The sequence below is a fragment of the Monodelphis domestica genome, chromosome 3, assembly GCF_027887165.1.
Source record: "Monodelphis domestica isolate mMonDom1 chromosome 3, mMonDom1.pri, whole genome shotgun sequence".
Taxonomy (NCBI): Eukaryota; Metazoa; Chordata; class Mammalia; order Didelphimorphia; family Didelphidae; genus Monodelphis; species Monodelphis domestica.
In genome coordinates this window covers 528,297,769-528,324,084 of record NC_077229.1, presented here as the reverse complement: position 1 = coordinate 528,324,084, position 26,316 = coordinate 528,297,769, and the positions used below count along the sequence as shown (strand labels likewise).

General features: G+C 43.9%; 1 protein-coding gene across 1 annotated transcript in view; it reads right to left on the bottom strand.

The window, feature by feature from the left end:
• Nucleotides 1–21,845, bottom strand: part of ST8SIA4 (ST8 alpha-N-acetyl-neuraminide alpha-2,8-sialyltransferase 4) — a 121,807-nt gene extending 99,962 nt beyond the window's left edge. The window contains exons 1-2 of the mRNA XM_001364535.4: nt 21,244–21,845; nt 13,355–13,486 (exon numbers count right to left, since the gene is read on the bottom strand). Coding sequence (XP_001364572.2) covers nt 13,355–13,486; nt 21,244–21,410 — 299 coding nt within the window. The 5' untranslated portion in view covers nt 21,411–21,845. The remainder of the gene's footprint in view (nt 1–13,354; nt 13,487–21,243) is intronic.
• Nucleotides 21,846–26,316: the final 4,471 nt, after the last annotated feature.

Genomic DNA, 26,316 nt, shown 5'->3' with positions numbered 1-26,316 from the left:
ACCATTATTCAAACTATTAACTGTGTACTTGATCTGTAGTGCTAGCTGCATGTATCTACACATAACTGCATTGAAAAGGCTTTTTTATGCCAATCATTTCTTAATAGGTTCTCCCTGCACCCCCCAAGACACCTCCAAAATTCCTTGGGCAGGTAGGCAATGTTTCATTGCCTGGTCTCGACCATTCAACCAAGCCAAGGCAAAATGTTTCTTTATCTGCTTCTGGGATCAACTGAGATTCCTTTCTGCATTTAATCTGAGATCAGCTCCCTAAAAAGCAGCTTTTATTTACATTGCTGTGTGTGCCTTGGTAACTCGCTCTCTGCTCTCTATCAGGTCATCCGAACATCCTCCCATTTCTATTTAGTCTTAATAGTTGTGGTTTAGGGTTTAACCCAGTTTGTCTTTGCTACGACAAAAAAGGGCTGTTCAGATCGTTTTGTGGGTGGGGGACTTTCCTTTCCGTCTGACGTCTGAAGAGCGTCACATTAATGGTGAGCATGATGGGCCCCAAAGTTTGAAGGGTTTGGTGAATTGGGACACATTTCACATTCTTCTTTAAAAATGATTCGTCACCTCAACGGTCTGCCAACAAGTCCGTGTGCCGGTCCCTCTCTCAGTATAACCTAAGACTGAAATCTATGTGTTATCGTCTTTTTGAATAATGACCATTTCTTTAAAGAGCTTACCAGAAGAACCTCTGATTGCAACTTGGGCTAAAATTAGCCCAAAAACAGTTTGCCTGAAAAATAGGAATGGGATGGAAACCAATGAACCCGATAGAATACAGGCAACCCCAAAAAGAATATGATCTTGGGCTATTAAGGGATGTGGAGCTTCCTGGAATAAAATTATAATCCAATTGTACGCTCCTACGTGAAGAGGTCAGACTATTTCTGAATTACTGAATTTCATTTCAGAATTTTCGTACTGGTAAACTCGAAAGTATTCAGAATAAGACAGTGAGGATGGCAAAGCATCTTGAGTCCGCTGCAGAAGTGCAATAAGTGAAGTAACTAGGCATTGGAATTTGAAGAGAGAAAAGAGTCATGGATACAGGATGGAGTCCAAGTATTTGAAAGGATATGAAGAAGAATATTCTATACGATTCAAGAAAGCAAAACCGGGATGTATAGTAGAATTTTCAGAAAGGTCGTTTTGGGCATGACATCAGGAGAACCTTTCCAACAATGAGAATGATAATTAGGAAGTAGTGAGTTCCTCCTCACTTAAGGTCTTCAAACAATCTCTTTAGAGCCAAGTGAATTACTTTAATTTTGAAATTGCTGTAGAACGTGTAAACTTTTAACTAGAACCTTCAAAGAATAACATACAGCCAATAGAGAAAAATTCATGGTGATCATATGAGAACTTCTTCTTGATTAGTTAATGGGAGATGTAGTGGAAACACAGGTAGAATGCTCTCTGAGAAATAAATGATAACGAAGAGACTCTCTTAAAATATATGGGTAGAAACATATTCCAAAATTGTGGAAGGGCACTGGTGAACTAGAAAGGACTTGGAATGAGATAGCAAAGACGATGGGAGTTTCACATATCAACTTTTTGGTAATATATTGAAGATGTTATAAAAGGATTATAATGCTAGCTTTTTATTTTTACTCCAGAAATTATTCAAATATGGATTAATGGTACAGCAGAAAGAATATTGATCCTCAAGTCAGAGTTCAAATTCTATCTCTGATTCTCATTGCTTCTTCATCCTTAAGTAAGTCTCTCAAACTCTGCTAACTGAGTCGGTTTCCTAATCTATGAAATAAGGAAGTTGGTATACTAGTCTTTGAGATACCCATCAACTCAACTATAGTGCTATGATCCTGTATCTCAAAGACTGATGATCAATGCAACATTGTCCATTTCAAAATCTTCCAAAAATCAATATTAGCACCAACTAACAATCCTTGCAACCTTATAGAAAATAGATTTCAATATCCTTAACAAAGATAAAATATTGCTGAGTAAAATAAATCACATGGAACTGTGAAAGGAATACTGCCTCTTGAATTAGAAGATTTCAGTTCTAACCTTGCTTTTGATGCTCATTATATGTGTGACCTTGGGCAAATCACGTCACTTCAATGAGCCTCAGTTTCCACTATTGTGAAATGAAGGAGATAGATTCTGAGGTCTCTTCAAGCCCCATAATCTTGGATCCTAATGTTCAAAATAAAATTCAGAGTACTCCGTTTTGGAAGTAAGTGTGTCTTAAAATCTACTTGGAAAAAGTCAAACCAACTTTTTTTTACATTTTAAATATTTTATTATGAAGTGACACGCTGACTTAATAACCACTACTCACTGCCATTTAGTAAGTTTTATGAACTGTTTGTTCGTTGTACATTTTTAAACAAATTATTTGTTCATTGCAAAGACCTGACAACTGAATATATTATTCAAGATTGGCTCAGTATGTTATTGTGTGTTTCCTTCTCGGTTTAATTGTTAAGGAGAAACTATGGAATAACAGCACCAATTTTCTATTCAGACTATCAGTTGCAATAAATTAGTACCAATCACCTTCTAATCAGAAATTTGAAAACAATCTATTCTAATTTTTAAGGTGGTAGCAAAGGTATAGCAGGGAATCATTTGAGTCAGTTTATAATTAATATTTTTATCTTCAACATTCACAAAATAGCAAGCCATATATATAAAGCATAGTGCAAATCGACAGATCTCTAATTATTTAAGCTTTTTTAAAAAGGAAACATTGAAGAGCTGCACCACGCCCCCGGAGAACGTGTGAACTCATTGGTTTGGAGAGTTCTTTGAACAACATAGAACACACACCATCCTGTCTGATCCATGTCCTTCCCTACGTTCAACCCCTAAGCACCCCCCAACGCGGAAGGGGACCAGGGGCTAGTTCTTCCATTTCTGATGTCACCAGGACACAAGAGTACGCAAGCTAGCCACTTGTCAGTCCTGGCCCTCTTTGAGTGATCTTCAAAGCTCGGATTTCCCATTGTACTGATTAGATTTGTGTTGATTAATAACTATGTTAGTCCTGCTTATAATATTCATGTTACACTCGGTTCAATAAGGCACCGACTATATAAAATAACTGATAGTATTGCAAAGATCCCTTTTGTGAAGTTTCTTTTATTTATATAAAGAATGTTTATTGATATAAAAAAACTAACCTACAATAATGTTAGCAGGTCATCTGCATATAGTCTACTATTAAACAACTTCAGGATTTAATATTGTGACATTTCTAAGTATAGAGAATGAACAGAGAAACAACTCTGCCACTATGGACAACTCATACATTTCCTGGGCTCCAGTATCCTCGTATTCCTTAAAAATGGGGTATGGAGTAGGCATGACAAAGTAGACAGATAACTGATGAGATCTACAATTCTGTATAACATTTAAGTCCTTTGATCTTTGATCTTTGACTATCCTTGTCTAAATTCATGCAATATGCATGTTTGTAGGAAAAGTATTCTATAAATTGAATAGTGAATATTGTAAATACGTATACCACATCCCGACTGTCATCGAGTCATTTAATTGCTTTGTCTCCATTGCAGGATTATATACAGCCTGTCACACAAGACTAGTGATAAAAAGTCTTATAAATCTAGTACTAAAGAACCCTTTAAAAAAAACTCTAGCACCGTAGGTACTTAATCAATGTCTGACGATTGCTTAAAATAGAATCATCATCATCATCATCATTAGCTACCTCGTGGTAAAACTTTGAGAACAAAAGAACCCATAGTTACTGCTTCTCTAATAATGCATTATCCACCTCTACTCCCAGGCCACCGAATGTTCCTAGAGAAATACCAAATCTGTATCGAGTGGCCCTGCTCTGAATCTAGGCTATCTAACTTTAACTGAGCTCCTGGAGCTGCTCAACAATACTGTTATTTAGGTCTGGTCGATTCCCTAAAGGACTCTCCACAGTAGCCCTTGAAAACTTTCTCCCTTCCTACAAGGCTCCACTCCCAACTCATCTCATTTTCTGTAGATACCATCACCTACTTGTTTATCAAGAAGCTCCTGATTCTCTGACTTGAGCTCTACAATTCCCTCATCATTCCCTCTAGTTTGCCATGAAACAGTGTCCTCTTCACAAGCCAAAATCCCGATCTGCCCTTATAGTTCATGTTTCCTACTCTCATGCATCACTCCTCCTTCATTCCAATGCGAGTATTCCTTAATCTTGAGATTCTCAGACTATACTCACAAATCAGTGAAGATTACTCCCACATACATATCCACCCCCTTTGGGGAAGGCAGAGAAGGAATCCTAAGTCAGGGAAACAACTTTAAAAGCAGAAAGGCATTTAGAGATGAACTGCTACATCTATCTTAGTTGGTCAAAATACATAATAACCATATTAAGCACTTACTATGTTTCAGCACTCTGTTAAAAGCTGAGGACACAAATCAACAAGAGCACAAAAAGGTACTCTGTGCCCTCAAGGAGCATCCATTCTAACAGGGGAGAAAGAAGGCAGACAGATCTTTATAGACATGATACATAAAGTAAACAGGAGCAAAGCTAAGCACGCTCATGGCAGCTTGGGGGAAGGAAGACAAGAAAGGTCTCTTGTATATGGCATGATTTGAGCCCAGTCTTGAAGGAAGCCAAAGAAACCCAGAGGGGAGAGTGGGGGTGAAGAGCATTTTAGCTAAAGTGGGCAGCCAGTGAAAATGCATGGAGTCAAGAGATAGAGTATCTTGTGTGAGCAACAGCTAGGAGGCCAGTGTCACAGGATAGTAGAAGATGTAGTGGTGAGTAAAATAGAGGAGGGGCAGCTAGATGGCACAGTGGATAGAGATCTGGACCTGGAATCACAAAGATCTGAGTTCAAATATGGACTTGGGACACTTCCTAGCTATGTGACCCTGGTAAAGTCATTTAATTCACCTTGCCTCAGTTTCCTCATCTGTAAAATGAGCTGGAGGACATAATGGCAAACCACTCTAATATCCTTGCCAAGAAAACCCCAAATGGGCTAGGTCAGGGCTGAAAAACAAAATGTAAGAAGTCAGGAAAAGCAGGAGGAAATCAAGAAGGTCTTTAAAAGCCAAACATAGCATTTTATATTTCATCTTGAAGGTAATGAGGAGCACTTGGCATTTATTGATAGGATGGATGGTGACATGGTCAGGCATCACTTTGGCACCTGAATGTAAGACACTGGAGTGAAGACAGACTGGAGACAAGGAAAACACTCAGCAGGTTCTAGCAACATGCTAGTGTGAGGTGAAGAGAAGAGAAGCTATACAATCTGTCACAAAGTTAGAAAGTACAGGATGGCCACAGATTAAATTTGTATGGCGTGTGTGCTGACACTAACGCTGAGAGTCAAGGAGGCTGGACCAGTGGTAGAACTCTCCAGTGCCTTGAACCATACATAAGAAGGAACCTGAGAAGTGAAGGTTTGAGGACAGATAATGACTCGGTTTCGGACACGCTGTATTTCTGGCATCCTGGGGAGATTCATTTCCAGAGGAAGAGGAAACTGGAGGTGAGGACAGAAATGAGGTCTGAGGTTCATATGTATTCAGTGAGAATTGAGTCCATGGGAGACGATGAGAACATCAAGTGAAATAGTAATAGAGGGAGGAAGAACCAAACAAAAATCCTTGAGACACTCATACTTAGTGGTTGTGATCTGGATAAAAAAAAAATAGCAAAGGAAACTGCGAAGGTAAAGGTAGGGGTAAAAAAGAACTAAGAAATAGCAGAGAAGTCCAGAAAGCAGAAGGGCCATTGGATTGAGGAAAATTAAGCTTTTGTTTTTCAGATGAGGAAACTCAGTCTCAGAGAGGTAACTCCTCCTCTAAAGTGACATAACTAGCAAGTCTCGAATCCAGGTCTCTGGATTCCTTGATTTCCCTTCCATGATCCTGCTTCTGGTTCTATATGCTTCTCCTCCTCTTACCACCTAACATCTATTCCAAGGCTCCAAACCATTTCAACCTAAAATATGGTAATAGCAACATAAGCAGGAAGCAACATCTCATCATCTCTCTGGCCTTTTAATCCACTTTTATGCATTCATCAGATGAATCCTCTAATGCACACGAATGACAGACAGCACACAAGCTCTTATCCAAAATCTAGTTTTTCCTTCATTGACCATAAAATAAGCTACACCTTAACTAGCCATTCAAAGATTTCCACCACTTAGAACAAAGGCTTTTTCAGCCTTATTCCACCCTCTATTTCATATCCTATGCAGTCCTGCCACCTTGGACAGCGCCTCATTTAAAGAACATGTTTCACATTTTTCTACTTCCATGCTTTTGTTCTTGTCATTTTTATTTTATCCTTTTTTCCAATGCTTTCTGTTAACCCCTACTCATCCTTCAAGATTTCTGGGTGGCTCAGTGGATGGAGAGCCAGGCCTAGAGATGGGAGGTCCTGGGTTCAAATCTAGCCTCAGACACTGTGTGACCCTGAGCAAGTCACTTGACCCCCATTGCCTTGCCCTGACCACTCATCTGCCTTGGAACCAGTACACAGTATTGATTCTAGGGTGAAAAGTGAGGGATTTAAATAGAATAATGATGCTTCCTCCTTGAGATTTTCCTTGATCTTCCCATCAAAAAATAATGTTTTCCTTCCTCATCTGATCTACTCAATTTAATCCACCCAATATTGATGTGTACAGAAAGCACTGTGCTTATACCTGATCACATACTCCCTTTTATTGAAGTCATGCTTGTACATAGTGGGAAGAGTTTTTGAGTTGGAGTTAAAAGGCTCGAGTTTGAGTCCAACTGTGAAAAAGTTGCAAAAACCGATTAAGTCTTAGTTTCATCATATAAAAACAGGAATAAAAATATTACCAATATCAGTCTCAAAAAGTTTTGTGGATCATGTAAAACCCAGTGGAATTGCGCATCAGCTCCAGGAGGAGCCAGGGGGAGGGGAGGGAGGGAGGGAAAGAATAGGATTCTTGTAACCAAGGAGTGATGTTCTCAATTGACTAAATAAAAAGTTTTGTGAATTAAGTGCTTTGTAAATATTAAACATATAAATATGTCCTATTGCTGTGTTTCCTCTTTTCTACCACATAATAAAGTACTTTTTTGGTGTTGTTTTTTTCTGTTTTTAAAATTATTGGAACTTATTTACAAGTGTCTCAGCCCTTCTCCCTCCCCTCCCCACACCATAGAAAGTATCATTCAAGAGAGAATATGTATATCCAAGTTATACTTTTCATGTTTCATTTCTTCACTCATATATTTTCTTTCGGGTCTCTCCCGTTTTCAGTCCGTTCTCTGGAGGTGACATTCACAATTTATTCTTCAAGTATTCAGTCTTCATCTGTGTACAGTATTCCTTCTCTTGGCTCTACTCATTTCTCTGTTCATATCCTGGGTAATTCTTTCTGTGCTTTTTCAATCTTAGCCAGCTCATTATTTCTTATGGCACAGCAATGACTCCGAGGTTCTTGAAGAGAATGGCCTCGTCTTATTTATCTTCATGTCTCCATCAGCATCTACCAGACCGCTATGAATACCCTCATCAGACACTGTTTGAATCATCTGTACCTGAGGCTACCATGTTTTGTACTGTTCTTCTTCAGCTTCTATCCCTCAGACTGGGACATCCTTGAGAGGCAGGAACTCTTCTGCCTTTCCTAGAATTCCCAGAGCCAGGCGCCTGGCACAGAGCAGATGATGAATAAATGCTTATTGATTGACTGACTTCATGAGCGCTTTCTCTTCCCCATTCAACATCCTGACATAAGCATATTCCAAGGTTCAATCCTTTTGTTGTGGTGGTTGTCCTCTACTCTTTCCTCACAAAATCTCACCTTCTTCATACTTTCAACTAAAATGGACGAGCAAATCACTTGAATTTCTGCCCTCCTCTAAGGAGCAGTTCTACAGCTGCAAAATCCCACTACATAGTCCCAGGGTTTGTCCTACCATTTTCCAGGGAAGACCAATACCATTGGCTCATTTTTACATCCGAGCCCCGGATTTCTGAAGGCTACATCGACAGAGCACAAATGGCGGCCTTCCCAGGATAGAAAAGTTTTGCATATGGACCCAGGAATGGGTTGTGTCTATTGGCCAAGGACCGACATTCATGAAAAGGTGCATCAGAGGGTGAGACACCGAATGAACCGCAGTGCCGTGTACAGTATCCGTTTAATTGAATTAAAAGTTTTGGGGGAGGTCTGGGGGATCTGAAGGGAGTTAGTTTGGTTTGGTTTTGTTGTAGCAATTCATGAATCATTTATATAAAAAAGCATCTGAGGAGGAGTTCCTATAAAGATGTAATCACAGATCCTTGTTTAGGATACCGAATGATGTCCTGCTATCATCTCACTCAACATTTGAAAAACCTCTGACACTATACTCTATCATTGATAAAAATTAGTTCTCCATCTACACTTCCTATTCCTGTTAATATCACAATTATTCTCCCCGGTTACCTTCCTAAAAGGTTACTTAGATCATCTCCCTCCTGATGAAAAGCCCGCATTGATTCTCTCCTCTGAATTCCTTTCATGCCATCTGGAACAGTACTAATTAATTTTCATAATTACAAGTCTATCACTTTATAGCATTAGAGCACCTTATCATTGACTTTTACAAGCCATCCCTGTATAGGTATTACAGGTATTTTTATCCCTATATTAGAGATGAGAAAACTTGGGCTGAGAGAGGTAACTTATCCAGCTTGGGGAAGTTCCTACCAGCTTTTATGCAGCTAGTAATAATAATTGGAAAATCGGATATTTTCATAAAAATCTAAGGTGTTCCAAGTGCTTTACATACATTACCTCATTTGAGCCTCAGAGTCTGTCAATGGAACGCACTATCTCTGCCTGCAATGAGAAAACCAGGGGCCAAACAGTGATGAGGGCAACAAGATGGCACAATGGAGAGAGTGCAAGGACCCGAAGTCAAAAAGACGCATCTTCCCAAGTTCAAAGCTATCCTCAAACACTTACTAACTGGGAAGTCATTTAACCCTGTTTGCCTCGGTTTCCTCATTTCTAAAGTGAACTGAAAAGGAAAATAGCAAATCGCTCCACTATCTTTGCCAAGAAAACACCAAAGGGCTTCACAAAGAGTTGGACGTGACTGAATACTAATAAACAGTTACTAATGGGCAGTCAGGACCCAAATCCAGGTTATATGGCTCCAAATTGACTCTTTTCTCATTATTCAAGGATATATTTAAGTACTTTCCCCATGCTCTGATAGACATCATTCATCTTACTTTAAGGGTGGAGCATAGAAGGGATTCCTCAGTCACAAATTATGTAGTAGCAAGGTATTAACACTCCATGACCCCTCCACAAAAGAGGATACTTCTCTCTGCCTCTTCTGACTCTGACAGAGGTATTCACGTTTCCTTTAAAAGGAGCACCAAGTATTAAAATCTTTTTATTATATTAATACTTCTCGTGGCTAAATCCACTGGCACTAATTGAGGAAAGAGAAAATCAAACCCTCCCCTCCCTTCCTGTGACTACGTCTTCATCTCCAGCTTCCCTCAGCAAGGTCAATATTCAAAACTATTCATCGGATCATAATCCTAGAGCTGACATTCCTTACTAGATACTTATTTTGCAGATTAGAAAACTAAGACTTGGGCCAGGTCTGATTAAACCACCTGCCCAAGTCTAAAAGGAAGTAAAAATCAAAGGTGTAATTTGTACCCATTTCCTCAGATTCTCTGATTCTAGAAAAAGTCTTCCTGTATGCTGCCTCAGAAGTATTTTGGGTCCACCATTTCTGAGGCCTGGAACTCATTTCAGGAACAGTCAGAACAGTGAGGTATCACAGGCAAACAGAAGGAATTATTTGGGGCAGCTGAATGTCAAAATGTATTGAGCACTGGGCCTGGAGTCAGGAAGACTCACCTGTCCTTAGATATTTACTAGCCGTCACCCTAGACAAGTGATTGAATCCTGTTTGTCTCAGTTTACTCATCTGTAAAATGCACTGGAGAAAGAAATTGCAAACCACTCCACTATCTTTGCAAGAAAACCTCAAATAGAGTCATGAGGAATCAAAACAACTGACCACACCACCAAGGGATTATCATCTATGGTAGTTTATTGAATTAGCAACAGCTATTTGGTTTTGAGGAGGAAAGTTAGCTTCTTAATTTAGGTATGCAAATTTTGCTCTAAACATATCATTCAGCAGCTAACAAATATAGGTGCTAACTTGCACTATGCCAACCACATGACCATCCAAGCCAAAGATAAGTAAGATCTATTCCTTGGCTTATAAATGTTCCCCCCCTCCAAATTCTGTACTACATATGAGCACCGCTCATCGCAGACTTAGCATTTTTTGTAAGAGTTAGTGCAGTGAAATGATGACAATTCAGCTTTGAAACTTCACACTTATTCTAAAGTTCTATCTAGGCTTAGCAATCAGAACAAAACAAATGAGAAATCAGCCTTCCTGCCTGTTTCCTACTTCATTTACATGATATTAAACCACTTCCTGATATTAGCAGAAGGGTAAGGAAATGCATTTTGGTGACATGTACAGACATGTACAGCTTGCAATATGTAATGGCAAGATGTAAAAAGGTGCAAACCAATAACCAGGTTGATTCCCCCATTTTTTGAGAGCAGACATCCAGGCAAAGAGGAAAAAGATACCTTTGATGACTCCCTTAGGCATGAGAAGATGGGATTAAGATAATAAGGAGAACCGGAAAGAGAAGTCTTATCTACATCATCTTTTAAGGTTTATAAAGCCCTTTTCTATGTATTAGACTTTGTGCAAATTGCTGGGGATAAAAGGAGAAGCAAAAGATAGTCTTTGCCCTCAAGCAGCTTACAATCTGATGGAAAACACAACATGCAAACAAATACATGCAGAGCAAGCTCTATATAATATAAATAGGAAAGAATTACCAGAGGAAAGAAATAAGAACAGTGGGGAAAGGCTTCCTATAGAAGGTGGAATTTTAGTTGGGATTTAAGGAAGCCGAGTAAGTCAGGAAGCAGCCTTGAGGAGGAAGAGTGCTCTGAGCATGGGTGACAGCCAGAGAAAACACCCAGAGCCCAGAATTTCAGGGTCTTGTTCATGGAAGAACCAAAGTCATTGGACTGAAGGTTAGATACAGATGTTGGGGAGAACGGCTTAATGGTTCCCGAGAGGCTGAGGAGAGACAGGCAAGGAAAGCCTTGGAAGACCAGTTATTCTGTATTTGTTCCAGGTGGCAATTGAAACCAACAGGGACCTGCACTTCAAGAAGTCTCTTTAGTGACTGAATAGAGGTGGGACTGGAATAGAGGGAGATTCGAAGTCATCAGGACTGCATCGGACCAGTCGAGGCATGCTTTGGGAGGGAGGGTTTATTAGAACGGATAATGAGTTCTGTTTTGGACATGTTCAGTTTAAAATGTCTGCTCAACATCCAGCGCAAGCAAGATTAGGAGTCTGCACATAGTCTGGGGCAGAAGAGGTAAATTTGAGAATCATCAGCATAGGAACTGAATTAAATCCATGAGGATCTGATGAGGTCACCGAGTGCCGGAGTTTAGAGGAAGAAAAGGCGGCGTCTCAGGGCAGAAACATCCTGAGGATCCCCCACAGTCAGAAGACATGCTCGAGAGGAGGCTCCAGCAAAGGAGACCAAGAAGGAGCAGTCAGAGAGGGAGGAGAACTAGGAGAGCGATGCCTTGAAAACCAAAAAGGAAGAGAGTATCGGAGGGAAAGCATCATCCAAAGAGGCACAGCCTACAGTGAGGAACTAGGGAAGGATTAGGAAAAGAATGCGGGAGCCTTGAGGAGGCGGAAGGGCTGGTGGAAGAAGGGCAGAATCCAGAGGAGGAGAAATCTGGAGGCGCCTACTGTGGATGGCCTTTAGGAGACATTGAGTTAAGAGAACTAGGGACATAGAGGGGACGGAGGGACGAGGGAGGGATCTTCAGAAGAGGGCAGACCTGCAAGCAGTAGGGAATAAGAGCAGAAACGGGGAGACGTTGAGCTAAGAGAACTAGGGACATAGAGGGGACGGAGGGACGAGGGAGGGATCTTCAGAAGAGGGCAGACCTGCAGGCAGTAGGGAATAAGAGCAGAAACAAGGGAAGCACAAAGGATCACCAAAGACCTATAAAGACTTCTCTGGAGGGGAGCAACATCAGAACACTGGACACGACAGCCACAAGAAGGTATGACTGGACGATTCCTAGCACTGCAAGGACTCAGGACAGCAGCAGGTCATCTGCTGCCACAGAAGGAGCCGAGTGTGAACAGACTGAAGCTCACTTTATCTCCCGCATGAGTTTTTCTCTCGTGTAATTAATGTGTTTCCTTTGACACGAGGACCATGGAAATATGCATAGTATGATGACACGTGTAGAAGCCATGACGGGGAGGGAGGAAGGGAGAGAACATGGACTTCAAACTGTCAGAAAAGGCTGACTCAAAATTGTACTGACGTGTAAAAGAATGCGTGAAAGGGGGCATAAAGGGGTGCACAGTGTGTTGGAGGAAAGAGAGCGGAATGGGACCACTGGAAAAAGGAGATGGTACTGACGCCCTGCTAGGATGCCCGTCAGCACACGCACAGTCCTAAACAATGCACTTGGCCCTTTTCAGCCTCCTCCTCGCTGCCCCCGACTCAGAAAGGAGACGATCGTCACTGAAATTCCTTCGGCGTTGTGTGGGAAGCACTTTATAAACTGTAGAGGACTCTGAAGATGAAGTTTCTTAATTATAAAAATGGTCATGCTTAATCTGTCTCTTCAAGGGTTTTATAGTCCAGTAGGGGAGACAAGACAGGGACAGAAACAACTGCAATGCAAATTAGGATTCTCTGAGCACACAGGAGAAGTTCAAAGTGTTGATGAAAGTTCTGAAAATGGATATTCATTCTGAATTAACAACTACTAAAGGAAAACTATATGGAATATCTGAAAGTCACTGAGATTTTAATTTTAGTCTTTTCTTAAGAGGAACATATCGCATTAAAACCTACATATCAGGGGGCAGTTGGGTAGCTCAGTAGATTGAGTCAGGCCTAAAGACGGGAGGTCCTGGGTTCAAATCTGGCCTTAGCCACTTCCCAGCTGTGTGACCCTGGGCAAGTCACTTGACCCCCATGGCCTAGCCCTTACTGTTCTTCTGCCTTGGAGCCAATACACAGGTAGGGGTTGTTGTTTTTTTTTTAACCTACATATCAATCATTCTTTAACATGCAGATGGCAGACTGATTTGACCTTTATAAGCTTTGTGCCATTCAATAGGCATACATCTAACAGAGGCATTACAGTATTTTATTACAACATACATTTTCAATTCTTCATCTAAAGGTCTAGATATTTTTGCTAACAACAAAGAATTAGATGAAATGTGCTGTCTTACTTACCTTATCTCCAAAACCAAAGAGGAATTGATTTTCCAACCTTCTACAGAGTGCTGAAAGATTGAAGATCCACCTTTTCGAATGATTTTATTAGAATTATTGACCAGTGGTCTATTGGAACACAGCTCATCATCTCTGAAACATAACACAGAAAATAAACTGTTTTAAGTTGGAAAACACAGATTTCCAGAAACATCCCAAAATAACATAATTCGAATATGGGATCAAATAGATGCACCAGCAAAGGTGACCCCCACACTCATCCTATTGTGTTTCTTAGGGATAGGCTAGACTGGAGGGACCAGTAAAAGTGAGAGATAACTATAGCAGAACAGAAATCCATACGGAAGAGAGGAGGGAGGCAACTTCCCTCTTTCTTCTATCCTAATCACTTTGGTTGATAAACCATAAAAAAGGATTCTCTTCCTGAGGAGGTGTGGACACCTAGCCAGTTGGGTCCAAGAAGCAAGCACATTTGCCAAGCCCCGGGAATATGTGAATAACTGACTCCTCCATGAATATTTAGAAGTCAGGAAAGTAAACTCTGAGGGTGGGGACCAGAAGGAATTCTGGGTACCGCCACCTTCCTTGATGAATAAGGAGCTTAGCAGGGGAACTACTCAACTAACAGAAGACCCAATGTTGATTTCAGAGTACTCACACACACACACACACACACACACACACACACACACACTCACTCACACACACACACCCTCACACTCACACACACTCATATGCACACACATACACACCCTCACACTCACACACACACACACACTCACACTCACATACACACTCACACACACACACTCACACGCACACACATACACACAGATGTAACAATGAGCCTCCTGACAATCCCTGCAGTATCAGTTGTGGGTGCATCCTACATGTGTGTACCGCTACTGTTCTCTTTAAGTGACAGCCCACTGCTCCCCAGATGCTGGGTGCTTTGTAGTACTCCCTGGGTTTAGGGGAGGAATGGCTTGTAGTCATGGTTTTCACTTTGCCATATTGTTACAAGCCTTTTCCAAGAGTGGGTTGTATCCACTGGTTGATCCTTAGCGATGGTGGAAGTTCAGGAGCTACAGAGGTTTAGGAGGGCCACCTGGAACCTGAACAAGTCACCCCAACAGGCCCCCAAGCTGCCAGTCTGGAGAAGAGCTCCGAGTGGGTGCTGACACACAGTTCTTGGAATAAACCATGTTTGCATGAGGCAAGGTCATAGTTCTGACGAGTCATCTCGGGAAGTAGCTACACTCTTCTGTCTACACACCAGGAAAATGTAGCGACAGGTTTTTCCTCTTTTCAAGCTAACTGCACAGTGCTACAATGACAAGGCTGGTCCTGAACTGAGTAGGTGGGAGCTACTCCTAGCAGTTCCCTCTTCAGTACTGAAGGGAGAAAGCATCAATGCTTAGGAAACTAAAGTGAATCCATGCTTTGCTCAGATGTTTTCTTGCTTAGTACAAATATGGCCTGAGACGGTTAAAGATGCAGCTGCTAAAGTGAGCAACCAAAAACTCTCCAAAATAGACAGTAACTCCTTCATGCATTTGATTGACTTCTAAAAGGTTTGGGATTTTCAAAGTCCTTCGGAAACAGAACATAGATCTTTACACAATCTTCTAGTCATTCTCGAGTTATTATGCAGGCAGATCTCTCCCACTATCAATGGAAATTCTGCCTGGGCAACAGCTGCTGGATGAATTCTGTCATTGGAGGCTTGCAGTACAGTATTTTCTTTTGCATTCTTTTAAAATGATGTCGCTAGAATCTGAAGCTTTGCAAATGAAAATCTGCAGTCAACGCCCCCTCCCAAATTTAGGCTTCTTTTAAAATTAATATCCTAAAATATCTTTACTGATGAAAATGATACATTAGCATGCCCATCCGGGGCTAATAATAAGCATCTTACAAAGGTTGCTGGAGAGAGAAGGGAACATAAGGTATAATTTAGCATTCGGCGGCAGGGAAGTCAATTTTTATCTTCTAAGCGCAATGACTGTGGATGTCCACAAATGAAAATAGAGAGAGAGGGAAGAGAACGTTTGAACTTTAGTAGCTGTTTTTCGATACTATGAATGGCTGAGTGGAAACATGCCATCAGTGTTGGAAAGGCACCAAAGCACAGGTTGTCCTAACAGGAGGTGAGCAGCAGCCTCTTTCCCTCCGTGGAAACCGGGTCACCTAAAATAAAGCGTTTGTAAAAGTGCTCAGAATGATGGAAATGTTCTGTTTTATTAGCACTCTGTGAAAAAGTGAAAATGGCATCCGAGACACACGTATGTGGAAGAATTGATGGTCTGGGATGACCTGACGGGACACATTTAACACCCAGAGTGCACTGAAATGCAGATCTTTTAAAATGAGAAAGACTTTTAAGAATATGAGCAGTTATTGAGCATTATAATATGGTGCTCAGTTATATTTCCCCCCAAAAGAGCATATTGTGTTTATTTGGTAGGCAATTGATACAGAGGGCCGGGGAAGGGAATAAACACTGATGTGACATCCTGCGGACCAGGCACTGTCCTTACAGTATCTCACTTGATCTTCCAAAGAGTCCAGTGAATTAAAGACTACACTGAGGTTGACAGAAGTTAAGTGACTTGCAAAGGGGAAAATAGCCAGTTTAGTGTTTCTGGTCAACTCTGAGCCCCACCCCACCCCCAGAATTCTACGCATTCCGCGGCCCACTGTCCAGGGGATGATGCTTCCAGCTCATTGATGAAGGGTAACTGCCTCACTAGAATGTCATCTTCTTGAGAGGGGGCCTCCTTGGTGTGCCCCTAACACCTCTCACAATGCCAGGCACTTCATAAATGCCTCTTGGTTTCCTATTTTGCTCATAGACTTTGAGATGTGCCTAAATGGAGGACCTACAATGTGCCGGGCCCTCTGCTCCGATTTTCCAGGAGGGGCTGGCTTCTGAGTCACAGCCAGGACAAAGGTCATGATCAGTTTAGGTTGAACAAGCTTCCTCACCCATCTTCAGCCACTCCAAGCAATGAGGTTTGAAGCAGGAGCGGACTGTCTGAGGCCAGGTGACACGGACTTTTTCTCTGCACATCTCAGTAGCTCCGTGAGAATTTAGCTCCTGGCCATGGTAGCATCCTGCCTTGTTAAACAGGACTTCCCTTCCAGTCTGTGCTCTGTACAGGACGACTCCTCTTACTTCTTCTATCCAGAGAAAACAGCCTCTAAACAACTTCAGGGAGCAGAGTGCTTTGCAAAGCCTCTCCTCGCCTACCCCATGATGCGGGACACATCGAGATACATCCAAAAAGCACCCCTTGTACTGCTGGGAATCTTCCCTCATACTAAGCGAGGAGTACTTCGCTCAACTTATCCTCTGTGGCACTGGTGACTGGGGCCAGGCATAAATGACACTGCTGGTACCCAAGGATAAATATCAGTTACTCTGTGAGAGCTTCTCGCGCATCTTCACGCCTTCTTTGTGATCGATTACAGAGAGAAGGCAATAACACGCTGAGCCAGGCTTTCTGAGACCGCCTTCCCCCAAAGGCTGTGCAATAGGGTCTATGCCAAACGGCTCATGAACAGTGTAAGTCTTGACCCTTGTACTGGGTGTGAGTCCTGCCAATGATCACGTGAGCCCATTCATCACACAGAAAAACCAAGTGGTCTGGCCTGACCACTATATACTGTTGAGACAGTGGCATATGGCAGCATGTTACTGTCTGTAAGAACTCTAATAACCATTAGGAGAACTTCATAGAGAGAGAGAATATGTATAATGTAAGTCTACATACATCTGTGTATATATAAGGTATGAGTGTGTGTGTGTGTGTGTGTGTGTGTGTGTGTGTGTGTGTGTATACTATATAAACCAAATTGGAGGACTAAAGTTTGGATTTCCTGAAATTCAATCATAGGAAGCACCCAGAAATAGCCCTGAGCCAACGATGGGCTACAGGAAGGCCACTACACGAATGGAGAATGCCTACACTAGTGCTAATTCGTCTGGAACATGAGATACACACACATACTTTGTTTAGCTGACTTAGCCGAATGTGAGAGAAAACATCGTAAAGTAGCTGCAGGAGGGCATCCTGGCTAAAGAGATGGCCCCAAACCGGGAAGACCATGATTCAAATCCCTACAGATACATATGTATGCTGTCTGTGTGGTCCTGTGCATTCTAGGCAAGCTCTAAGGCTCCCATTGGCAGCTCTCAGAAGGTACAGACAGGCATTGGTAGAAGAAATGTCCTCAGAGCACTTCATCAGAGCTCTAGTCCATTTCCCAGTTTCTATGCTAAGGAAGGGAGCGTCTCTCGAAGAAGTCAAGCTCCATGACAAAGGCAGACAGCAAACAGTTCCCATCACCAAATACTCGAGCAGCACATGCCATCCTGCCATTCATTTCCCTGCCGACAGTATTTGTGCTCATTATTTGTTAGCTTCACTTCTAGGCATGAGTAACAGCACAATCATGGATGCTGCCCATAAATACGGTATTAGAAAAACCATCTCATTATAGACTTTGGCCAGTCAACAATGACAAGGAAATATGTTACATCTTCCCAATTGGTCACTCGTTAATGGAAATCAATCAACTCGAAGATCAGCCTGGCAGAATCTCAACCAGAAGCCAGAATTAGGCATGTGGAGCTTGAGGAGTCCTAAGAGGTCACATGAGCCCAACCCCCTCATTTTACAGATGACAGGCAAGGCGATAGAGTAGAGAGTGAGAGAGCTGGGATTTGAACCCAGCAAGCCTAGCTGTACTTCTCCATATTATGTGGCTTTGTTTCTGTTTAGAATAACCAGAATTCCCCCTTGGTCAGAATTCCCAGTGTTCACAATCACCAAATTTCAGAGTTGGAATAGCCATCTGGTTCAACCAGAGACTGAGACTTAAACTTCCTCTTCCCCAACACTCTCTAAAACATGCCTGACAATGTCTTGAAGACCTGCCCTGAGAGGGAAACCACTAGTTCCTGGAATCCTGCTCCATTTGTTCTTAGTTTTCCTGGTTGGGAAGGGCTGAGTTTTTGCCTCCCTTTAAGCCTCAAGGTGCTTCTGTGCATCTTTAACTAGCCCTGAGCTCTAGAGTTAAACAACCAACCAAAATAACCCCCGTCTGAGTCTTCCTCCATATAATGGACAATTCTTCAACAGAATGAAGGTGAGCGGCTCCCCAGGATTCTCAGCGTCAGGCCAAACCTTCTCCTTTTCTCCAGCCAATCCTCACAAGGATTCCACTTGGCCTCAGGGAGAGTAATGGTAAAAGTTGCACTAAGCACGGCTGTTCTCCCCACTGCTCTCCTTTCCCAGCTCTTGCTTCTTTCTTTAATCTATTTGGGAACTCGTGTTTCCAGTGTTCCTGCTGACTGCCTCTAAGCTGACATTCCAGGCCACCCCGGAAAAGTTTGGAGAAAGGCTGGGGACCCCCAGCACGCCGTAACTCTCAGGAAGTGAATAGATATCACTCTACCGTCTAGGGCGTCTTCCAACTGGAGAGCTCAGCTCGGAGCTGTGGACGGCTCTCAGAGCCACCTCACTGCCCACCTGCAAGGCATGGAGTGCCCCCCAAAGGCCAGCCAGGCTCTATTGCTTACCTCCTATCTTTAACACGGTCTGGACACACAACCCGACTTCTCTACCTGACTCAGTGGAAACAAACCACTCGGGATGCTTTCGGGCTGTGTGGGAGAAGAAGGTGAAGGAAAGCCTGTCCTTAAAGAGCCACATTCAAACTCGTAGCTGAGATGTACAGGAAGCCCCAAGGCTCTTCCCGGGATTCGCTCTGCATCACCCCAAGTTTCAGCTCGGAAGAATAGGGGAAGCCATAGGCAAAATGGGTTCTCTGCCTCCAGTTCCTGAGGGCAAAGCTAAGCCCGAGACCCCCGAGGAGCCAATGGGGTGTGGCGGGGGCAGAGGGGGGCTCGGCGGGGCTTGCCACACGGAACAGTCCTGGCTGGAGTTAAATGCATTGTTTTGTACAAGCCCCACGCGTGCCTTTCCCAAAGCGCAGGGGAGCCCGTCTCCCTGCAACAAAGGCTTCCTCCTCCTGCCCCCTGCTTTTCCATCAGCCTTCTCCTAGCCATTTCCTCAGGTAGGGGAGAGGAGGCTAGTTCCAGGCGAGCTCGGCGCGAAGGGAAACCGCAGCTCAGGCTCTCGAGGGTGCACAGCTCAGCACCCGCAGCTGCAAGCAGGGCCCGCCTACGTTCTTCCTCCTGCTCGGGACTGCAGCCCCAAGTAGCGAAGCTTCCGAACTGCGGATGAAAGAGGAGAGCACGCCGGCTGCACCCAGGAAGGAGTAGGTGAGGCGGCGGCCTTAGTGCACCGAGGTAACACGCTCCAGGGAAGCAAAGCCAAGAGCCTCAAGCCCCCTCAAGCGGTATCTGCCTCGGTCTCCAGACGCGCCCCTCCCACCCTATCTCCCGGGCGGAGAGAGCCGGGGTGGCCGCATGCCCCTCTAGCGCCGAAGATGCTTCGCGGTTATTTCCACTTACAAACGCCGGTCTCCTGGAAATGGCTGGAAATTCGAGGTTCCCAGGCGGAAAGCGAGATCCTCCCTCCGTCTAGGAAAGCCCCTCATTTCCATCCGTCAATGGGCCAGAGACCCCCTTTGTCTGACAGAGAGAGGTCTGCAGGGTTTACCCCAGACTCCCCGCCCACTGTCACCGCCACCGCCACCGCCACCGCCACCCCTCCTTCACCAGAAGCATCCTCTTTGTCAAACGCGGGGTCCGGTTTGCTCCCCCCCCCCCGCGCCCACATAGTCTTGGCCACCACTCCCCCTCCCCCACCTAGCTTTTACGCATTTTCGATAACAAGCCTTCCAAAGCTTCCTCCTCCCTGGAGCTACAAGGCTCACATGCCAACTTCCTCCAAGGCTAGCAGGGGAACAATCCCTTCTCCCTGGTCATCCCCTGAACTTGCGTGACTAGTCCTGAGGGAGCGGCTGCGTATCTCTGCCTAGGAATGAAGTGCACGAAGTTCCGAGGGTACGTGGGGAGGAGGGGGGGAGCCCTCTTCGGCAGGGGCATAAAAAAGTGCAGGCTGAAGCGGATTTCACGCCAAGAATAAGGAAAGGAGCAGACACATCTACGAACAAGGACTTTCTGCGCTTAGTTGTCTCCGGAGGGAGAGCGGTTTCCAAAAATGCATTTCTAAGCCTCTTTGCACCCTCGCCAAAACGTGTGCAAGCCCCACGGGAAGCAAAGTTGCATCCTCTCCTGGGGAAACTTCAGAGCATAAAGAGCGAGGAGGAAGGAAGGGCGATACGAGATAATCGGAGACCTTGGAATGTTCTTAGCCCGTGTGCCCCTCGGAACGAATGAAGAAGCTGAACTAAGACAAGGTTATTTTGTAGCGCTCTGGCAGCCAGTTCTACCAAGCTGCTACCAAGATGCCCAGAGCTTCAGCCTCTTTCCAGAAAGTGTAAATACAAAGGGAGCTACTAGCTGTAAGGGTAGACAGACGGGTAGGAAGGAGGCAGGAGGAGGGAGGGCAGGGGGAGTTGAGACTTTGTAGAGTTGGGAAGCTCAGCCTCTAGCCTGGGCACCGAGGGCGCCAGGTGAATAAAGACCTCCCCTCGATTCTGCCTGCGGCACTAAAAAGGAGTCCCTCCGCTAACTCCTTGTTTACATGGGAGTACTTACTTCTCCGTCGACTTCTTCAGGCTTCCAGACCGCACATACCCAGCTGAACTACTACCGAAAAGGATTGGGGGCTGGGGAAACCCACATTCGAGTAGGAGCCTATTTTATGAGAGGCTAAACAGACACAAAGCACACGCGCGCGCACGCACACACACACACACACACACACTCACACACACCCCTCTCTCCAGCTGTTCACTCATCTCATTCCCAGCTCTGCCAGGCTTTCGTTCGACCCACACTTTGCATTTACCCGACGAGTTGCGTTTCCTGATGCTCCTCCGTTCTGGCTATTTCTTTTGTCTTATAAACGATCAGGAGGATACTTATCGTGCAGATAGTCCACCTCTTCCGAATGGAGCGCATCTTGCCAGCCCAGGGAAATCCTTTTTTCCCCCCGTTGACAGCTTCGTTTGGCATACAGATTCCGTTCGGGGTGCAGGGGGGGAGGATGGAAATCTCCAAAATGAGAAGCACGCCCGGAGCTCCGATCACAGGAGATCAGGGACACAGAAGACGGGGGCACTGGCGGCGGCGGCGGCGGCTGCTGCTGCTGCTGCGACGACGACGGCGGCGGCGGCGGCGGCGGCGGCGCTGGCGGCGGCTGCTCCTCTCATGCTAGTGAAGAGGTCGGAGGTTCCAGTGGCGCCCTAGCTCAGCTCCGGGTCCCGGGGCGTTCCCTCCGGCTCGGCGCCTGCCTCGCTCCGGCTCTCCTTTCGTTTCAGATTGAACACCTTGTGCGTCTGAGGTGGCAGAAGCTGCAGCCGGGCTCCAGAACGTCACTGGCCCTTCCCTTTTCCTAGCAGGGAAATGATGAGCAGAAAGCAGCCAATCGCCGGACGCAGGGGGCGGGGGCTGCTGCTGCCTCCCTTTGCAGGCCCGCCGCTGCTTTTTGTAATTGTTGCATCGCCTTCCTCTCTCATTGTAACCCTGACGGAGAGCAGGGCCACCCCGCTTAGCCACAGCGCACGTGGCGACTCAACTCTCGGGAAGTTTTCACAGCAGCCAGAGGCCGGGGCGCCGGGTGGTCGTCATGTGTTCCTCCCGGAGAGATCCCCTCTGAACTTCGAAAGGCAGTGCAGGTGCTTCCAGGGCTTCTCCTCAGCAGGAATAGCCACCAGGTAGAACTGTCGGGGGGAGAGTGTAAGAGATTCCACGCGCCCTAAATGCCCATCAGATCCTCATTGCCCAGGAAAGTGAGCAGGGCCGAGAAATCATGGATGGACATCATGGATGGCTCCTCACTTCAGTGCTTTTCAAACCGTGTCCCCAGAGCAGTCGCCAGTCACCGTAGTGTGCACACTTCACTTCTCTTTCTCTCCTTGTCCTTTTCCTGGAGCTGCCCTGATAGCAGAGGAGGGCGCAGATTCCTTCTTCTCCCTGGCTCGTTGGGCTCCTCCCTGGAGTGGAAAATAGCTAAAAACAAGGCAGAAAAGGCCTAGCAGTTACCAGGCTCAGGACAGCTACATATTTGTTCTTCCCTCAAGTGAAGTGATGCATGAAAGTGCATAGTAACAACTACAGGAAGCATCAAAGGAATCCATTCTCACCCTCGTCATCACCGCAATCTTTATCATCTCCCTAGGAATACTTGGTGGGACTTCTGAAAATCTAGAGCAAGCTAAGAGTGGCCCTTTTTGCTTCAGCACGAACTTACTGGAAGTCCTCTCCTCCTAGAGGTGGGGAGGGTTTAGGAAACTGGACACCCCGAACTGACTCAGCATCTTCTCATTTCAGGAACTCTTCGAGGTTTCCACTAGGTCCAAGGCCTGGGTACAGGGAAGAAACACGAAATTGAGCAGCCAGCCAGGAGCTTGAGGAACAATTTCTGATACAGGGGAGCAAGCACAACGTCTTTCTGCCGAGTGCTTCGACAGTGGAGTGCCATTGGCACTATAGAGCCACATGGAGAAATCCCTTCCCAACCTTTCCAAAGTCTAGCTTGGGTCTCAGTTAGAGGCTCAAAAAAGCAAAGGGCAGAGCCATATCTTAGTGGCTACTGAGAGGACTGCTATTTCCTGACTCAGTACGCAATCATCTTCAACAGAATACCCAGCTACTTGAGGACCAAGAGTCCAGGCAGAAGCCACTGTGTTACAAAAATGTTTCTGTTCCCATGTTGTGCAATTCTTCCTCAAAAAATAATGCACACGTCCAGCTCTAGACATCTTGCTTTCTCTGTGCTTTGCTTTATGCTTGCAAAAAAACTAAGAGAACATTTACTACTGAAAAACTTCATTTTGCAGAGCACATCTTGCCTGCCCAAGAAAATCCAAATTTTCTTCATTATACAAGTTCTCCTCTGCATAGTTTTTTCTCCTCTTATGCTGTTTTTGTCTGTTGTTTTGTTGCTGTTTTAAGAGAGGGTAAGGGGATGATCAGAGCTAAAAATCAATGATGCTGCATGCAGTGATGACCAAGACTGCTGCTGTCAGCTGTGCTAAAAGGGGCCTAATTTTTTGCTGTTCCCAGGCTCTCTGAAGAGCTCCAATCCATTCATGAGCATTTCTTTATAGATTCCTAAGAAAAGGTAGATATCAACCAGTTCCAGTAAAGTATTCATTTGCCAATCTTCTAAAGGAAAGAATACCCTAGATTCAACCAAAAGGGTTGCTAATTCTACCAACTTAAAAACTTATTTTTGCTAGGAGTATACTGTTCCTGCCATATAGCTTTGATTTCCTCACATTATTATTGGATCTAAGATTCCTATACTGTTTCAGTATTATCCTCACAGCTTAGAGCAAGTAATTATGAAGTATTAATAACACTACAAGCAGCCCATCAGGACCTCTTCAAGTTTATTGATGCTTAAACAAATCTTCAAGCCTTGGAACATTTCTGTTGCAGTGGCTGCTTCTTCTTCTTCTTTTTTTAGAAGAAACTAGAAGGATAACAATCTCAATTTTCAGGTTAAATCATTGCCCAGAAAGTGTGACTGGTGGAAGGATAGAGGGAAAGTAGGAAGCCAAAATGTTGTGTAGATAGTATTTGGGCTTCTCTCAGGCAGCCTAACACTAAACCCTGAAATATATAAACACAACAGTTCGACTATAAGAGGAGACAAAGATCCATACGTTTTAATCTCATCAAATTAATTAAGCATTTCCCTAATTAAAATAAAGGAAGTTTGGTATATTAGATAATGAGCTGGCCTTAGAGATAGGAAGAAGAGAGGAGGTTAAATCCTGCCTGAGATTCTTTTTTATTATGTCTTCCTGGGCAAGCTATGCAACTTCTCTACACTTCAGTTTCCTCACCTGGAAAATGAGGGAGTTGTTTTTTAAGGTAATTTGCAGCTCTAATTCTATGATATTATGACACCCTCAAACACACACACATCCCCATGTGAGGTGTGACTACAGTAACTTTCTAAGGTATAGAATGTACATTTATTGAAGAATATAAAGGTTTCAGATTATCAACCTTAAAAGAAACTGGTCAAGTTGCCATCACTCATCCCCCAAATCCTACTCCTTCAAAACAATTACAAAAAAAGCTCAAACCCAGGCCTGGGATTAGTTATAACCTCTCAGAATATGCTAATTTGAGTTCCAAAGGGGGAAAAAAAGTCCCATCCCAGTCTTGAATTAACTGAGTTCATGGATATACAAGTTCTCTCCTTCCAAAAGTAGTCTAGAAAGTTCTGAAATGTAGAGTCTTAGATATTTGCCCAGGGAACAAAGCAGTGAAGAGCCCTACCCATTGTCACACAACCTACATAAGCCCTGGTTTTCTTTACTCAAAAGCTTTCCCCCTGTCCACTACCCTATGCTGCTTTGCTAAAAGAAAGAGGGATAAAGTAAATGTTCTATTACTCCCTTTTGGGGAAAATGGCATCAATTTATTCTACTGTTTTCCATTTCACATTAAGATGAACATTTCTGAATAGCTAATATATCAGCAAAACTCTCCAGAGATTCTACTTCCGGGACCAGGAACATTTGCTGTTTGGAGGAGTTTTGTTTCAACAGTTTAATATGCATATTCATAGAATAAGCACCCAGCACACTTAGGATTTCAATATGAATAAAGATGTAGTCCAATACTGAGTCATAGTTGCAGAAATCCCTGTACAACTCAGCATGCTATTGCACTAAAGGTGGCTAAGAAGATTGAGCAGTCTTGCCAGCCCACCAAATGCTCCTTTTAGTACTCACCCCCTCCAATTAGTATGCCAGTTTTCATGGAATTCATCCATTCCAGTTTGATCCTAAATTATCCTTCCGCTTTTCAGACTGCCAGATCTTCAAGGCAGGGATAAATTTGTATTTATTCAGCACAATTTCACAATTATACAACATCTTATAAATAAATGATGTGAATAATAATGGCAGTTGGATAAAAACAACAACAAGGCTATTTTATTTCTTAACATTACTTTTTAACTCCTAGCAGTACATTTCAGTACAACTGAGAAGCAGAAGCTTGGAGAAAAGGAGGATTAAAATACACTCCCTGTACCCCAAAGAGACAATAAGGAAAAAGACTTGTACAAGAATATTCATAGTTGCGCTCTTTGTGGTGACCAAAAACTGGAAAACGAGGGGCTGCCCTTCCATTGGGGAATGGCTGAGCAAATTGTGGTGTCTGTTGCTGATGGAATACTATTGTGCTCAAAGGAATAATGAACTGGAGGGATTCCATGTGAACTGGAACAACCTCCAGGAAGTGATGCAGAGTGAGAGGAGCAGAGCCAGGAGAACATTGTACACAGAGACAAACACACTGTGGTATAATCGAAGGTAATGGACTTCTCCATTAATGGCAATGCAATGTCCCTGAACAATCTGCAGGGATCTAGGAGAAAAAACACTATCCACAAGCAGAGGACAAACTGTGGGAGTAAAAACTCCGAGGAAGGACAACAGCTTGACTACAGGGATGGAGGGGATATGACCGAGGAGAGACTCTGAATGAACACTCTAATGCAAATACCAACAACATGCAAATGGGTTTGAAACAAGAACACATGTGATACCAAGTGGAACTGTGCGTCTGCTATGGGAGAGGTGGGGGAAGAAAAGAAAATGATCTTTGTTTCCAATGAATAATGTTTGGAAATGACTAAATAAAATGTTTAAAGAGGAAAAAAAAAACCTAAGACAAGGGTCTAAGGGATGTTGTTGGGGATGTAGACTCTAAAGGAACATCCTAGTGCAAACAACATCATGGAAATAGGTTCTGATCAAGGACACAAGTAATACCCAATGAAATGTCAACTGCGGGAAGGGTGGGTGGAGGGAAGGGAATAAAAATTAAAAAAATACACTCCCATTTCTTTAGTGGGCTTCTTTCTGCCTTTTATTATCATAAAAAATATAGA